Source organism: Phyllopteryx taeniolatus, chromosome 3 (assembly GCF_024500385.1).
Source record: "Phyllopteryx taeniolatus isolate TA_2022b chromosome 3, UOR_Ptae_1.2, whole genome shotgun sequence".
Taxonomy (NCBI): Eukaryota; Metazoa; Chordata; class Actinopteri; order Syngnathiformes; family Syngnathidae; genus Phyllopteryx; species Phyllopteryx taeniolatus.
Window position 1 is genome coordinate 32242693 of NC_084504.1, and position 16483 is coordinate 32259175.

Consider the following 16483-nt stretch of genomic DNA (forward strand, 5'->3'; position numbering starts at 1 on the left):
TGCCTCCTGCAAACCCCCTCCCTTCCTCTGCTTCAGCCAGGGCCGGTGTTGAGGTTTTGTCAAGAGGATACAGGCAGATTGAGGCAGACAGGAGAGTGAAGCGTGTGTCATGCAGGGCTGCTGCTGCTGCTGCTGCTGCTGAGGCGCTTCTCCTCAGAGGCTGTGACCTAGATAACCGAGAGGAGCTGGAGCGCCTGCAAGCCTTGGAGCCACTCCAGCCTCGGCAATGTCAGGATGGGGTTAGTTGTGTAACACAATGTCCTATTTAGTTTGCTTGTCACACACACGGATGCCAGCACCATATAGCGTATGGAACCCATGTACAAGCCGTCTCTCATATGTGCCGTTGTCCAAGAGGAGACAGAGACAGAGGAGACAGGCTTCTTCTGAAAATGGGAGGGAGCGCATGAGAGGAAAGAAATCATCCCTAAACTCATTTGAGTTTAAACATAAGAATTAAGAATGCTTAGTCAAACTTTCCATGTCACTGCGAAGCCAAGCCAAGTACAAGCAAGCATCCATCCATAGGGCACTCGAGCTGCACCTTTGGACTCGCCACATTTCAACACTTTACCTCATGCTCACACTTTTTAACATTAACTACAATGTTTGGTTAACTAGGCAGTTTATATGTATGAGAGTCGGTGAAGGTAGATATGCTGCATTCTCACCGCATCATTCGGGAATTACTACGTCGTAACATTTTTGTGCAGTGTGTTGACAAACAGAAATAGTCCATCACCACAATGTGTGAGCGTGTGTGCGACTTTTTATTAGTCCAGCTTCATTTTCAGTGGGAAGAAAACTAATTTCACAACACAATCACTGCGGAGATAGGTCAATACAACAACTTCAGCAGGCTGCAGCGTAAATACCCAATAGAGAAATACTGCCACCTGGTGACATTCATATTGAATTGCAGCACCCTAACAGCCTCACATCTTTGATCACATCGCAAATCACTACAATCAATTTGACTCAATTGAAAAACTGAAGGCACAAATACACCACGATTGAATCTAAGCCACACGCCTCGATAGTTTGCAGGTCTTCTGCTGTAGTTGATGGAACGTACAGCTGCTTTACATTATTGTACATAATTGACAGGAAGTACGAAAACAAAATGGTGATAGTACGCATCAGATGATCAAAGCGGGCTTTGCTGAGGCTTAAAACAGTCCCAACCAGGTTCTGGCTTGGATGTGCGTTCAGGAAGAAGGAATCCTTTCAGTCTGTCTGGTAAGGGCAAAGCATCGATTCTCTCTTCCAGTGGCCAGGGTCGCAGGTGGCTCCTTATAAAAGCCCTGCAAAGGCATCTGAGAGCAGGAGGGGACGCATCATGCTTGACCACCCGGCTGTATAGATCTTGTAGAGCTTGACTATATGGGTGAGGGTCTTGTCCAAACGTAAGCGGTTGAGGCCTGGAACGCAGCTTGACTGTGGGGTGGTTGACCCTCGCTAGGTCCAGCAACAACTCGGCTCGCTCGAGGAGCTCAGAGGCGTAATTCGGATCAGAGCACTGCCGTAGGGCCGTCTGCAGCCGTTGGAAAATAATGGCGGAAGCTCGCCAGCAGGAGTCGCTGTGGGCACACGCCAAAGAGGCTCCGCTCTGGATGACCAGCACGGCCAGGGGGAAGAGCAGGTCAAAGTGCTCCAGGCTCGTTCGGGGCAGCGAGGACTCGCAGTCGTTCGCATCCCAACTTGGATCCACGCCGTGGGCCAGCAGTAAGCGTGCGGTTTGAAGGCAGAATCTTCCAATCTGGGCAGCGTCCTCGGGGTCGGCGTCAAGCGCCTCCTTGACCAGAAACACCAACGAGGACTCAACTGTGTCGCCATCTTCAGTAACGGCTTTCACGTCAGCACCTGTGCAGAAGGTGCACATTCTTGAATTGAAGTTTCCTATCTTTTGATATGACAAGGCTTTACTGGTTCCAACTTTTTTTCTTCCCCTCACTGTTTTGGTATTCCAAAATGACTTTTGCAACAGGTCAACTCTGTTCTCTTTTTCCAAAAATGAGTCTGCGAACAGGCCATGCAGATTTTTGAAAATGTTACATTTCTATGGGCGCTCGCAATACTCCTTTTCGTAAGTAAAAGGCAGAATTTATTATTTAAAAAAAAAAAATAATAATAAAGTATGTGCAAAGTGTATAAACGCACAAATTTTATTAAGAAATCTGTTAACGGATTTAATTTTTGAAATGTGACTGCAGCGTAAATGGACAGATGGGACACACCCATCATGTGAGTTTGACTCGATCGAAATATGTAGATCGGTGAGTTATATATATTTATTTGAAATAAATCAAAAATATTACACCATTAAGTATATTTTAAATAACTGCTTCTAGTGAATATGTAGAATAGAGACAAGTTATGACTTGAGTTTATGTACTGAAATTCTCTGCAGGGCTGTCGAGTGTCCTTATAACCTGCTATTTACATTGTTGGAATACAGAATTGCCTCTGCTCTAGTTTAGTTGAACATGCATGTCCATACATATCGATAAAATACATATTTTAGACAAATGATTAATGATGATCAAATGATCTGTCATTTTTTTAAACTCCCAAAGCAGTCAGAGTAAAATAACTCGCACGTAAATACCATCGGGTTGATTTTCCTGACCAAAGCACATCAAACTCTTATAAAATTATCCTAGATTATCATCCTTAGGTGTGTTAAGTGTGGATTCCTCCCTCGTGAACGCGTTCAGTATTTACAACCCAATCTCTTCCTGCGTGAGGAAAGCCAACGTCTGCCCGAGTCATGCCGCCATGAATTGTGACGTGAAAGAGAATGTAGCCATTCAAAGAAGCACCCTGAGTGAGGAGCAACGAAGTGGCAGTAAATGAAAACAAATGTCTTACCCAATGTTGTTTTTTTTTTGTTTTTTTTGTGTATAAAAGTTGGTTCCCAGGCGGCAAGAAGTATTTTCCAAGCAAGTTGTTTTCTTTATCTCCACCACTTCTGCCTCCATTCCCTTCGGCAACAGTCAGCCGTCGGCAAAGATCGACACGTCTCCGTTTTTGTGAGATCACGTAAGATCGTATGGTGATCGACGGTGTATCAGAATCTGTGCGCGTGGTGTTTTGTGGGGAGATTATCGGAACACACCACGCAAAATACAACCAAAACTGTTAAATGGCTGATTTTTTTTATCTTTATGCGTGGGGTCTGCCACAGATACAAAAATCTTTTAAGATATGAAAACTCATGTGGGTATCAGGCCCAAGTCTTCAGGATGTAGGATGATGTTTGATGTTTTTTTTTTTTAATCAATGCGTCGTCAAGAATGTGAAGTGATCATAGCAACGTGTGGTCAATACCTCTCTGAAGGAGAAGCTGGATGTTCTCAGTGTTGTTCACAGTTAGGCCATCACTGCTTGCCAAGGCATGAAGCAAAGGTGTTTTTCCTTTAAAAACAATATCAAAACAATCACTCCATAAACAAGATCAATCCAAAACTATGAAGCCCTATTTACACATGAATGTTTTTATATAAAAACAATGCCCGCCGTTAACAAGAGGGCATTTTTGTGATTAAAATGCATGTTATTAAAAACGGGTCTCAAAGTTACTGTGACGAGACATTACTCCCATAACATAAATTCTCAAAGCGCATGAGTGGTGAGTAGAATATTAAAAATATGCTTGCGGGTACGACTGGGAGGACAAGCAGTTGCGACACTATATGGTACGATTTGGAAGTGACTGTACCTTCAGGTGTGTTTGCAATGCAAATAAACAACAACATGCCGTTATCGTGAATTTAGGAGGTTAACGTAGGTTAATGTACCTCGTTTATCCTGTGCATTCACATTGGCACCCAGGTCAAGCAACGCCAGCAGGCAGGGCAGACGGTCCATGTCCTCACAGGCAAGATCCAAGGGGCTGCTCTCGTGGATCTGATGGGTGGAAAAATTAAAGATTGTTTTTGTGTGTAAAAAAATCAACAAATGCAAAACACAGCAAACAAAGAGAACATATGTACTTGGCCACAAAGTAATTGACACCACCAGTACTAGTTTCATAAACATAATGCCATAGTGGCATACACAAAATTTCATAAACTAAAGTTTAGACACATCCCTTGTATGTTACAGAGCAGCTCTACGCCACTGCAAAACATGACAATTAACAAAAGCATTTTAGATAGCTCTAATAATCGAGCTCATTAGTTTTATAATTCATACTATTCGACTTACCTGGTCTCTTTTTTCAATGTCAGCTTTGTGCTCGACGAGCAGTTTCACCATGTTTGGTCTGTTCCTCAGAACTGCTATATGCAATGGATTGTAGAAAGACACTGGGTCTGAGGAATTGAAAAACAAAACAACCCCAAATTAATGAAAAAAAAAAGATCATACAGAATGCATTGTCTTCTCCGAGGGCCATATTCTCCCCTTCGTGCATATATATATATATATATATATATATATATATATATATATATATATATATATATATTTTTTTTTTTTTAAACGCGCCCGGCTTACACACATTCCACCGACACGCATTCTCCCATCCAGACTTCTGACACGCCCACCGTACGTGACCTGGAAATGTGCGCGCCACCACCAAAGAGGAGTTGACTCATTGAAGTCTGAGGCTGGCTGTTAATCATGGAGCATTGACTTTTCCTGATACTTGCGAATGCCATACAACTCCATTTGGGAAATATAGCACACTTGAAATAGCAACCGTAGCGGATGTGTCGTCACCAGTGAGACGTGTGCACTGCTCCTAACACATTACACTTTGCAGGCATGCGTTTTTTTTTTTTTTTTATTCTGTATGAAATAAATCCAGTAAGAATACTGTGCTCGTGACCGAACACCTTTTTGGAGGTCCAGCAACATAAAAGTGGGTGTAATCCAGTAAGAATACTGTGCTCGTGACCGAACACCTTTTTGGAGGTCCAGCAACATAAAAGGGGGTGTGCCTGCTGTTCTTAGAGATCAACAGTGCCTTGCAACCTTCCTTGCGCAACGGACCGGCTGAAAAACTTACTTTACCATATTAAAGTCTTTGAATAAAGTTGTCAAAGTCAACTCAGCGAACATTTTAACTAGACTTTATCATGTTCATTTGTTGTCAATTTTAGGATGAAAGGCAGAGGAGAACGCAAGTTGCAGCTGTCCAAAAAGCATAAAAAGACATTTTTGTTTCTACTTTTTAATATGCTGAAACCAACGACGTAGGATTGGCCATTATATCTAAAATCCAAGCATATTTAATCTTTATAAATTTGTACAGAGAGAGAGATCAGAGTAGCATATAAACTCACCCACAAAATTAAGATCTGCTCTGTACCGTAGAAGCACTTGAGCAGCCTGCACCTGTCCTTGCTCAGCCACCTTAAACAGAGCATAGCTGATGCCTTCCAAGAACACTTCAGACTGGGACTCTCGCTCCAGCAGCTCCACCAAAGCACTGCACAGACATTTCTCATCTTCCGGACTTCTGTGTCAGAAAACAAAAGGAGAAAGTCAAATTACATTTGAAATGAGTAAGATACTGACTCTGCCTTGTTCTTACTACTGTCATGACACACCCCAGACACACTTCATATTTACCTGCTCGCGTGACACCAGTCTACTTCTTCCTGCCCGACCACACCCATGACAGCATCCACCAACGGCTGATATTCATATACGATCCTTCGAAATCCGTGGAGGAAAGGCATGGTGGCTCCCCGACCTCTTCAAGCAGTGTTTCCCAACCTTTGTGGGGCCAAGGCACATCGTTTCCATGACAAAGAGTCCAGACACACCGCCAAACTGAAACGTCACAAAATACTGACATAATGATAATCTCAACTCCAGCTAGCATTCTGTTGCACGAATGGCTACAAGTGGATCCATACACGGGTTCAGTCTTTTCATTTAAAATTCTAGACTTCCTTTAAATTTTAATTAAAAGGAAGTCTGGACCCTGAGAGTGACTGATCTGTCTGCTGGTTAAATCCAAGCCACATGCTTTATGACCACCATATTGTAACCCAGCGTCTCCTTTTCCATCATGTTTGTAGTTTCAAGGCGAGAGAGAGAGAGAAAAGGCGACGCCTGTGGGAGATAAAATATTAAACAAAATCTAGTATCAGTACTAGTTTCAACAGATGAAGAACGAGTTTATTGTGTGTGAAAAATTACATTTTTCGAAAAGGCGGGAGCGACCCCAAACAAGACCATCAATGTCGTCAAGAGCTCCAAAGTCAAACCCCATCAACACATCGAGAAGGTTCAAGGTTCAGAGCAGCTACCATCTTGGTGACGGAACTTGACTGGCAAACGACGCTTAAAGAGGTCGGGCTCAACCTTCCGCCACCTTGTTGTTACAAAAGTCATGGGCCGTCAAATATTCGTAAAATCTTGCCTCGATTGTTGTTTTCTTTCCGTTGCGTGTCCTAGTGAAACATTGACAAAGTTGATATCGTCATGGAACTGCACAATCATGTAAACAACGTGCACAGTGAACATTGGAGTGAACACTCGCTGTCGCTTTTTTGTCATTTTGACAACAGGAAACGTCCGTTGTTCCTTTCACGTTTTGCTCCCCACAGAAACACGATTCTGAAACACAGTTCCGCTTGCTATGGTTTGATCGTCATCATCATTGTGACATCAATCCGTTTGTTGACAAATATTAGGCCTGCTTGTTTGACAATTTGTGACAAGCTACTCGTTTGACTTTACAATTTTGAATTTATCAACGTAAACCCATCTTGATTTTTTGCAATATTTGCCCAATGTTACACTGCAAAAGCACTCAAAATGGGTCAAATTTTGTGGACACCTTGTCGGGCTGTCACTACTCTCATTGTCATGCTACACAAACGTTTCAAAATAATTCTTTTGGACATTTCTGAATGTGAGTGTGAATGGTGTATATGTGCCCTGCGATTGGCCCGTAACTAGTTCAGGGTGTACCCCGCCTGTCGGCCGAAGATAGCTGGGATAGGCTCCAGCACGCCCGCGACCCACGTGAGGAAAAGCCGCTCAGAAAATGGATGGATGGATCTTTCTTTTCTAATATATATATATTTTTAAAACCATAACGCCAGTCCACAATAAATGGCATGGCAAAGAGGTATCATTTTCAAAGTTGTTGTTTTTAAATCTCGTTTTGGAAAAGAGCTCATCTGCTCATACATTTTGTAAACGTGTGTATGGAGTATTTAAGCAAAGGAATAATCGTGAATTTTATGAGGATATATGTATATATATATAAAATCATGAAATCGAGCAATTTGGGGGTTGTAGCCTCAAATTTACAGGAAATCTCTATGAAAGGCATACGTAGCCTCTAGATGGCAGCAATGCTGTAAATCCTTCATGCCGAGATTTAAAAAAAAAGGTTTCAGTTCCTGAGTCACTGATGGTGTTGTGGTCCACTCGCCTGACTTTGGTGCGGATTCGGTTCCCACTCAGTGACGGTGTGAATGCGAATGCTTGTCCGTGCCTATGTGTGCCCCCCGACTGACTGGCGACCAGTCCGGGGCGTAGTCCGCCTTTCGCCAGAAGTCAGCCGGGATAGGCTCCAGCGCCCCTAACCAGGATAAGCGCTGTTGCAAATGGATGGATGCTTTCAGTTCCTCTGTAGGCTACTCACCTTCATTGAGCCATTTGCTTATGATTTATTTTAGTTATTATTTTGCGGTGGCGTGGTTCCAGTCCTAGCACACTATTTGCACGCTCCTTTCACTCTGACATCTTTCTTTTTTTTTTTGCACGCCTGTATATATATATATATACAGTGTGTTATCTGTGTGGTGAATTGTGCACTGCAACCCAAATGATCATCAGAATGTGAGTTCAATTTACCCTTGAGGGATTAAAAAGAGAATAATACATTGAATGAATTTCACCTTTTCCAAATCACTTCCATATTTTTGAAGACTTTGTAAGCACGCCTGCTAAAGAGATGTGGTGAAATAGCAATCTCTGTTTCCCTTTTTTTGGGGGGGGTAAATCTGTAGCTTGCCGCTGATGTGGTCACAAGTACCAGAAGGGGACACGGCCCGTTTCTGTCGGAGGAAGGACAAGAAGGCCCAATTCAGTACTTAAACTTGTATCACAGTAACTGTTGATTCGCTCCAATGTATATATGTATGTATTGTTTGATTCACGTTTCACTGTAAACCATGATTGGATTTATCTTAGTACTCTATTGTGCTACTGGGACCAAAGGGTATGGAAGGGTAGTAAAGTTTTTGCTTTTTAAGATTCATAATTCAATGCAGAAAAGATGTCGATCTTTTCTCTGCATAGTAATTTACCAGACTCGAGTGTGGAGTTAAACTGAAAAATGACGAGAGGAGGACCGCAGGAAATAAGACTATGCAATTGAAGCCTCATCTATCAATACAAAGAAAAATATCGAAACGACTTCGTTGGCCACAAATGGTTGGCAATAGCCTCTCTTGAAGCAAGGCCATCACTTATCTGGTTCACGTTTCCTCTCGGGGGCGGAGAAAGAACATTGGCAAAGGAAACTGACGTCATGTGAGGGTGGAATGACAATGCATCTAGCTGGGGATTCCTGTTCTCGTTCATTTAAACCCAAATATGCACTAATCTGTACTTTTAGTAGACCGCAATGTTGGACTTACGTGTCTTGAACACGATTGAGGCGGGCAGGTCAAGCTTCCGGGTGTTCGGCCGGCCCGGTCTGCACGGAGAACAGGTGGATTTGGCGGAAAGGAGGAAGAAAAAGGGAGCACAAAAAGTTCCCAGGTAGGACGGCCGGAGACCGGGTATCTCTGCTCGCGAGAAGTTGGGAGCGGACGCGTGGTGCCCGATGCCGTGCCCGCGGGGTGTGCTCAGGCCCCCAAACCGGGTCGCTCGGAGCACTTGCAGGATGCTCTGCAGTCGGGCTTGCTCCGATGTGTCCTCGCCGCCTCGTGGTGAGGTGGGGCGTCCCGGCTGGGCCAGTCTTCGGCAAGTCGCTCGGACGAGACAAGACTCTAGCCCGGGTGGTTTACCCCCCGCCTTCATTTCCTACCGCCTTCGGGACCAAAAGGGAAGCTGGACCGCCTCTGAGTGTTACTTTTCCATTTTAGGATTATTTTGCGGTTTAAACCCAGTGGAATAAAATATTATTGGATTTAAGATAACGAGACCATTTCTCCACTTTGCATTGTCCCGCGCCCATCCTCTTTAACCCCTGTGGCATTTGTGTGGTGTGGAGTGAAACATTTCATCCGGTTCAGTTGACAACAGATTTGACATCAGACATTCAAGTTTTCAGAGATACAGTTACTAGTGTTGTTCATGTAAAGTTCTTAAAATATTAGATCCCAGTCAAGTCCAGTGAAGGCTGCGATCAGTTAATCCAGGTTGCAGTGGGCTTTCCGCCGAGTGTGGGTGTCGCTAGTACCCCGTCCATTGTCCCAACCCGGCTGGCAGGGAGGAGACGTCTTTGTTGGGGAGGCTCTCCAGGCTGGCTGGAGGTGGAAGTTAAATAATTTAGCATTCTGGTGCAAAACCAGGTGCCTTTTGTCTCCGCTTTGATGCTCCTGGTGCTGGTAATTCACTTAGCATCGGCGTTCGAAACCAGTTGTCTGTGTCTCACTTTCGAACTTTTGATGATCCTGGCTTGTAATTCACTTAGAGTCGGCGTTCGAAACCAGTTGTCTGTGTCTCACTTTTGATGCTCCTGGCTTGTAATTCACTTAGCGTCTGTGTGCGAAGTTGAATCTCGCAACTCTGTGGTCATCTACCTCGGCGGGGAGAGCGGCGGTAGCCCGAGACTGGGGTGCTGGGTGTCATCTTTTAAAGGCGTGTCCGTTACATGCTATAGACATTTAGATAACCCATCCATCCATCCATCCATCCATTTTCTGAGCCGCTTCTCCTCACGCACGTCGCGGGCGTGCCGGAGCCTATCCCAGCTATCATCGGGCAGGAGGCGGGGTACACCCTGAACTGGTTGCCAGCCAATCACAGGCCAGATACAAACAACCATTCAGACTCACATTCACACCTACGGGCAATTTAAGAGTTGTCAATTAACCTAGCATACATGTTTTTGGGCCTCAGTCCAGAAATGGACAAAAACCACAAAGCCTTCTTGTCCCGAGAGGCTGATGCCAATAAGTGACTTGAATTGCTGCAAATGCTAAGTACTTTGCAGACGTGATAATACACAAAGTAGCTCTTGAAAGAGTTGCTCACTTGGGTGAAAGGTGCTAAAAAAGCAACAATGAGGTGAAAGTGGAGGCCGAGAAATGATATTAGAGCAAGAGAATTTTCCAGTGTGGTTGTGCTCAGTGCTGCGAGGAGATTTTGAATGATCAGACCAGCAGGTCTGGGCCTAATATCCTTTTGTGTTGGGAGCATATTGCTGAGTGGAGATTGTGGCTGGAAATAATCAGCCCTTTGAAAGGTCAGTGGAAGTTAAGGACACACAAAGTAGACCACGGCTCTAAAGCTGATAAGACATGCGCAGTCCCTCTGTGAGGATGAATGAGGAGACCTCCCTTTTTTCCCCCCCTCATGACTCATAATCGGTTGTGGAGAAAATAACAGGCCATTTAAAATTCAAATGATTGGCTGGTGACCAGTTCAGGGTGTACACTCGCTCAAAGTTAGCAGACTTTAGCAGGCTCCGGCTCACCGGTAACCCTAATGAGGAAACTGGATGGATGGAATATACAGTGGTTAAATACGTTGGCTGGGGATGCCAACGCCAGTCAGTAAGCTATGCAGTAACAGGTGCATGGCACAACAACTCACTTCCAGTTCAAACAGACGACAGTGGTACTGTCTGACCACCTGAATGGTTTCCCAGCTAGAAAAAAACAAACAAAAACAAACGTCAGCTAACTCCTACCCACCCACATAAACCGTGACCTACGATTAAATGTAGCAAAAATGAGGACTGCTAATGATAAGAGTGCGTTGGTACCGAGTAGTTCAAATTAAGAAATGTGCCACATATGTTTAAATCGGGCTGGGATTCATAAAAACTGGGTAGAAACGCCTCTAGTTTAAATCGGGATTATGGTTTTATGTACGTAGCGTCATATGCTGACACTACTTGAAACAACAAAATGTCGTCGTCAAACTTTTAACACTCAAAAGCATTTAAACCAGCCGATTGATCCTGGGCACTTTTCTTACACGAGAAAAATCTCACAGCACACCACTAAACAAATTAAGTATATATACAGAAATGATGATGGCCTCGACTCAATTTAAATGAATTTACTCAATGATGTGGCGGTGCCACTTTAACAGGATAAGCGCTATAGAAAATGGATGGAGTTCAGTAACAACTCGCGTGTATACTATATGAACAATTTCTTCTCTGAAAAAGTACGCATTCCGATGAAATGAGTTACATGATTTGATGTTTTCTCATGAGGTTCCCAATAGTTGATAATAAGGAGAAGTCCTATCTTACTGTGACTGTGACTGTCTCATTCCTCTGCGACACGAGCATGCTCAAAGATCTAGGTTCAACTCTTGCTCCTCCTATTGCCTCAATCATTAATCTTTCAATTTCATCTGGTCACTTTCCAAAGGCCTGGAAATCTGCTATTGTTACCCCTGTCTTTAAATCCGGTGACTCAACTTCTCTGAATAACTACCGACCTATAAGCATTCTTCCGGCCATTTCCAAAGTTGCAGAAAAATGGGTGTCAGAGCAGATTGTCCATTATTTAATCAGCAGCTCCCCCTCTCTCCACGCCATGCAGTTTGGTTTCAGATCCAAGCATTCCACTGAAATGGCTACATGCCTCTTCATTGAGAAAATAAAATCTTCTCTCGACAAGGGTGGAGTTGTAGGGGCGGTGTTCTTGGACCTCGGGAAAGCTTTTGATACAGTAAATCACTCTGTTCTTCTTACCAAGCTCTCGAAATTTAACTTCTCTCGCAAAGCTGTGAGCTGGATTGAATCATATCTGCATGACCGAACACAATCTGTATCAGTTAACAACTGCAGATCAGAGTCTCTTAGGCTAACCTCTGGAGTCCCTCAGGGATCAATATTGGGCCCCCTTTTATTTAGTCTTTATATCAACGATTTGCCCACTGTTTGCTCTGAAGCAGAGTGCGTAATGTATGCAGACGACACAGTTTTCTTTGCTCATGGTCGCTCCAAAGATACTGTTGCTGCTAAACTCACTAATACAATGTCCTGTGTCACAACTTGGTTGCAGGAGTGCTGTCTACAGCTAAACGTTTCTAAAACTGTAGGCATGTATTTCACTAAAACAAATAGAGTATCACCTGACCCCGACATACTTGTTAATGGAGAAAAAAATGCAAATTGTCAGCCAATACAAATATCTTGGGTTAATAATAGATTCACAGCTTTCCTTTAAAGCCCATATTGACAGATTGTGTAAAAATATCCAATTAAACCTCGCAGATTTTCGTGCAATTCGGAATGAAATGTCACCTGAAGCTGCAAAAATTTACCTGCATTCGATGATTCTTAGTCACTTTAACTATTGCATAACCAGTTGGTCCCAGGCTGGCCAGAATGCAAAAAAACCATTGGAAGTTTTGTACAAACAAGTAATTAAAGTGATGGATAAAAAAACCAAGGCACTATCATCACTGTGCAATTTAAAAAAAATACAGTCTTTTAAACTGGGACCGTCTTCACATATTTGCAGATTTCAATTTGATTTCTAAAGTACTGCATGATTTGGCCCCAGCTCCTCTGGCTGAGTTCATCAGCCAAAGAAACAGCTCTGAGCGTGTCACTCGAGGCTCCGTCAGAGGTGACTGTCTCATTCCTCTGCGCAGGAGCACTTTCAGTAAGTCAGCCTGGTCAGTGAGGAGCGCTGGTGAGTGGAAGGAGGTTCAACTGCTTACAACATACAAGGCCTTCACAAAAAAAACGCAAAATGTGGCTAGTTAACACCTATAGCTGCCAACACTAAAAGACAAGTATGTTATGTTGTCTTTTTGTTATGATCAAAAAAAAATGATGGTTTTATTCTCTCTTAATAGTATAGTTTGATTATGTATCCTGTATTATATTGTCTTGTAGATGTATTTTACTGCTTTTTGACATCATGGCCAGGGGACTACAGATGAAAACTAGCCTTCTGGCTAATTCTGGCTTTTTTAACCATGTGTACTTCATGTGTTTTATGAAATTGCATTGTCCCCTTTCAAAAATCAACTGATAAACTGATTATCGTTGTTTGAAAGCGCTTCTTGCAGAAATAAGGCAGCAAATTAAAGGACGGACCATTTTGAGTTGTGAGTCACCTCGCTGGAGGCCAAAGGAAGGTCACTCGTTTCCTTCCTTCTGGGCATCAGGCTTGAAAATGAAGTGACAGGCCCAGAGAGGCTGATAAGTAAATACAGTTTTAATGGGCTACGAATGGCCGGCGGAGATGCGCACAGGCCCGGCGGTGGGCTAGGCACAAAGGGCGACAGGGTATTTCGCAGCTCCTATTATTAATGCTATCATACATCAGATAGACCGAGAGGGGAGAATAAAAGGTTGCGATGAATCTGGGCCTCCTGTCCCCGACTGACATGAGGAAAAGCTACTGTGGCTGCTTAAGGTCAGGGATGAAGGATACCTGCCCCGAAAGACTTGGAACGGACCCATTCGTTAGACCGAATCCAAAGAACAGGAGGAGTTACTGAAGGTCATAAGGTGACTGCTTAAGCATCCTCCATGAGTATTTTGTTCCATCTGACCATCGATCCGTCCATTTGCTAAACGGCTTTTTCTTTTTCAGGGTTGCGAGGTGAAATCTGTACGAGCCGACTTAAGGTGAAAGGCAGACGAGCGACTCCCCCTCCCCACTAAATAAAGAACTAAAAGAGTGAATGGGAGCAAACAGCAGCTGCACAAAAGTGAAGAACAACACTGGCCAGGAAGGTTGGAGAAACTCCGAAGAACAAAGACGGCCGCTCAATGCACCCTTCTCCGGAAGTGCGCGACTTGCTCGCATGCTGAGTTATGCCGAACATCGGCCATTGCCAAGGGACCTCCTGAGCACTCGATCGCAGGCCTTCTTCTCCATCTGCGCCAGGCGCTTTTGGGCCGAGTCGTCTTCCATCTGGCTCGGGGGGGTTCCAGGTCAGGGCCCGTCTAGTGATGTTTGATGCCGGTTTTCCAAGGGTGCGCCAAATGAATCCACCGCTATCTTTTCCTTCCAATTTCATCTGCAACTGCCGCTTGTTGTGTTTTTATCCAAAGCTAAATGTCGACAGCGGTTAAGGAAGGTTGGTACTTTTTTCAATGTACGTAGCTTCATATGCTGACACTACTTGAAACAACAAAATGTTGTGGTCAAACTTTGTTGCACCTTTGTTGTTGGCCACGTCTCGACTCCATAAAACAGAACTCCTTTTACGTTGGAGTTGAAGACTCTTGCTTTCGGCTGTTGTTGTTGTTGTCTCTGTTTTGAGCATTTTGGAGGAGAAGGATTGCAGCCCTCGCCTTACTCATCCTTGCCTTGACGTCTGCCGCCGTCCTTCCCTGGGGGTCATCCCACATCATCTCCAGCCTTCTTTCACCTTAAAAACATTTCCTGACTCCGCCCAACACTCGCTCATCACCTCTCATCTAGACGACTGCAATGGAGTCCTGTACGGGGGCCGTATTACATTAAGGTCCTGGACGGGCAGCGGTACGTCCTCAACTCCACTGCCAGTTATCCAAGTCCTGGCAGCTTCTCACCTCCACCTTCATGTTGCCCTAATGACCTCGAAATCCCACCACAGCGCCTAACCTCCTGCGCTCATCGGACGCCGGTCTGCTCTCCATCACGAGCACCAAATTCTGCCGGCCCCGCTTCTGAAATCGGTCATTGTGCTTCCCTACAGATGTGAAAAACCTCCTCAAACGCCATCTGTTCACCAGAACACACATTCAGAAACAGGAATACACACACACCAAAAATGATATGCAGTCAATAGTGTAATTATGAAGAATTTCACTCAAATGTACTTGTGCAAATGTAAGAGTTCCCAGGTAAGGCTATCGAGATATTTCGTGTGCATCCTTACATCTTTGGGTTCACCGTCCAAGACATGAAAGCTCGGACGACATCGCAGACTTGAGACCTTTCTCCGAACTTCAGAGTCTTCAGTCCGTCTTCCCATCTAACTGCCACATGCTAATCTATCCCAATGGACTCCATGTCATACTTTCACGCCGCGCCTCTTGTGCGGGTCCTTCTCGGACACGAAATGGACGGATGTGCGTGTTTTTACAGCGGCCGACACCTCGGTAATTTGGCCTGCGAAATGCAATTTCCATATGGAGAGCCTGGAGGACTTTTTTTTTGTTTTTAAATGACTTGCAGCTACAGAAGACGTAACCTAAGCCGCTAGGGCAGCGCACGTTGCTCTATTTGCTTTCCAGCTGTTCAACGGACCTCAGTACGGCCCGGCCTTTCCGGGGATTTTTCCCGAGTGTCAGGAACAACTCCTTTATCGGCCCGCCAGCTCACTCTTAAAACGAGCGAGGGGACTTCCCTCCATCACCAATCTTTGCTTCCCCGCTCCAGATGCTTTGGGCGGAAAGCTTCCAGCATCAAATTGCGCACACCTTGGCAGAAACAAATGACGGATTATTCCTGAAACTCCCTGAATAAAAATTCACCGAACAGATGTGTTAAAAGTTGTTAAAAGTAAGGTCGGAAGAAGAGGACACATTTGTGTCCTTTATAAAAAGTACGACAGTCCAACCGTGGATCTTCTATACCGCTTATCCTCATAAGGTTTTGTGTGTACTTACTGTATGAGGAGTGGATTACTAGAGATACAAATAAAATCAACATTCCACCTCTTATTAATGACTCTTTTATACCTTTGGTAATCTTTTGGGCGCTCTCACAAATTGTCGGAGAAAGATCGACTTTCAGATCATTGATGGGGCGTGGGGGTTAATGATTAGGGAGCAAATCTGATATTTCTGTCCGAAATCTTTAGTCATCTTCCTTCATCCTTCAAGCATCAATTTGCAATTTGTTGCATTCTTAAATGAGCAGATTTTGCTATGAAACCATTACGTAGTTGTGCGTTTTAAATGGCTTCTCTCCAGGAGAAACCAATTAATTTTGGTGTGCCGTACAATGATGATTCCAACAGAGTAGTTGTGTGGCTTTCTCAAAACGGCACCAAGGTCACTGTACGAATCACTAATTTAGCCTTTTTTTTTTTTTTTTTCTTCCCAAATAAGATTCCAAATTATTACAATTATTTAACTCTACGAAATATGTTTTATGGACTGCAACAAAACATTTCATGGCAGAATGGAACAATGAACCTTGAAGTCGATCAGCGTGTGGTCGAATGGAAGCTGTCGACGCCATCGCGATATCCGCGATTTTCTTTGCCAAACACCTGAAGGCCACTTCGCTTGTCAGTTGAGGATTCACGCCGCAAGGGGTCGCTCGCGCCCTCCAAGCGGTGCGCTCACGCTTTTGACGGGACAACTCTCACACAGAAAGAAAGAAAGAAAGAAAGGGGGCCATCATCCAAAACTGCAAAT

At 44.2% G+C, this 16483-nt stretch overlaps 1 protein-coding gene across 4 annotated transcripts; it reads right to left on the reverse strand.

Moving 5' to 3' along the window:
• Positions 1 to 751: 751 nt before the first annotated feature.
• On the reverse strand, positions 752 to 6561 carry asb6 (ankyrin repeat and SOCS box containing 6). Of its 4 annotated transcripts, XM_061768760.1 has the most exons (8): positions 6157 to 6561; positions 5808 to 6069; positions 5581 to 5727; positions 5292 to 5467; positions 4210 to 4316; positions 3801 to 3909; positions 3331 to 3417; positions 752 to 1863 (listed from the first exon to the last, which is right to left on the reverse strand). In XM_061768760.1, exons 3-8 carry the CDS (start codon positions 5688 to 5690, stop codon positions 1148 to 1150), a joined length of 1305 nt encoding a protein of 434 aa, XP_061624744.1. In that variant the 5' UTR covers positions 5691 to 5727; positions 5808 to 6069; positions 6157 to 6561; the 3' UTR covers positions 752 to 1147. The 4 variants fall into 4 exon arrangements, with proteins under 4 accessions (XP_061624744.1, XP_061624746.1, XP_061624745.1 ...); XM_061768762.1 differs by lacking the exon at positions 5808 to 6069 and having other exon boundaries at positions 6380 to 6561; XM_061768761.1 differs by lacking the exon at positions 5808 to 6069 and having other exon boundaries at positions 5581 to 5784; positions 6380 to 6561.
• Between the last annotated feature and the right edge of the window lie 9922 nt (positions 6562 to 16483).

What these genes read in the sequence shown, in the direction of transcription:
- asb6 (XM_061768762.1), bottom strand. Translation starts at nt 5,690, where the DNA reads ATGCCTTTCCTCCACGGATTTCGAAGGATCGTATATGAATATCAGCCG. An exon ending in GACTGGTGTCACGCGAGCAG is followed by an intron (nt 5,468 to 5,580) that starts GTAAATATGAAG and finishes TTTCTGACACAG; the next exon opens with AAGTCCGGAAGATGAGAAAT. An exon ending in GAATGCACAGGATAAACGAG is followed by an intron (nt 3,418 to 3,800) that starts GTACATTAACCT and finishes TTGTTTTTAAAG; the next exon opens with GAAAAACACCTTTGCTTCAT.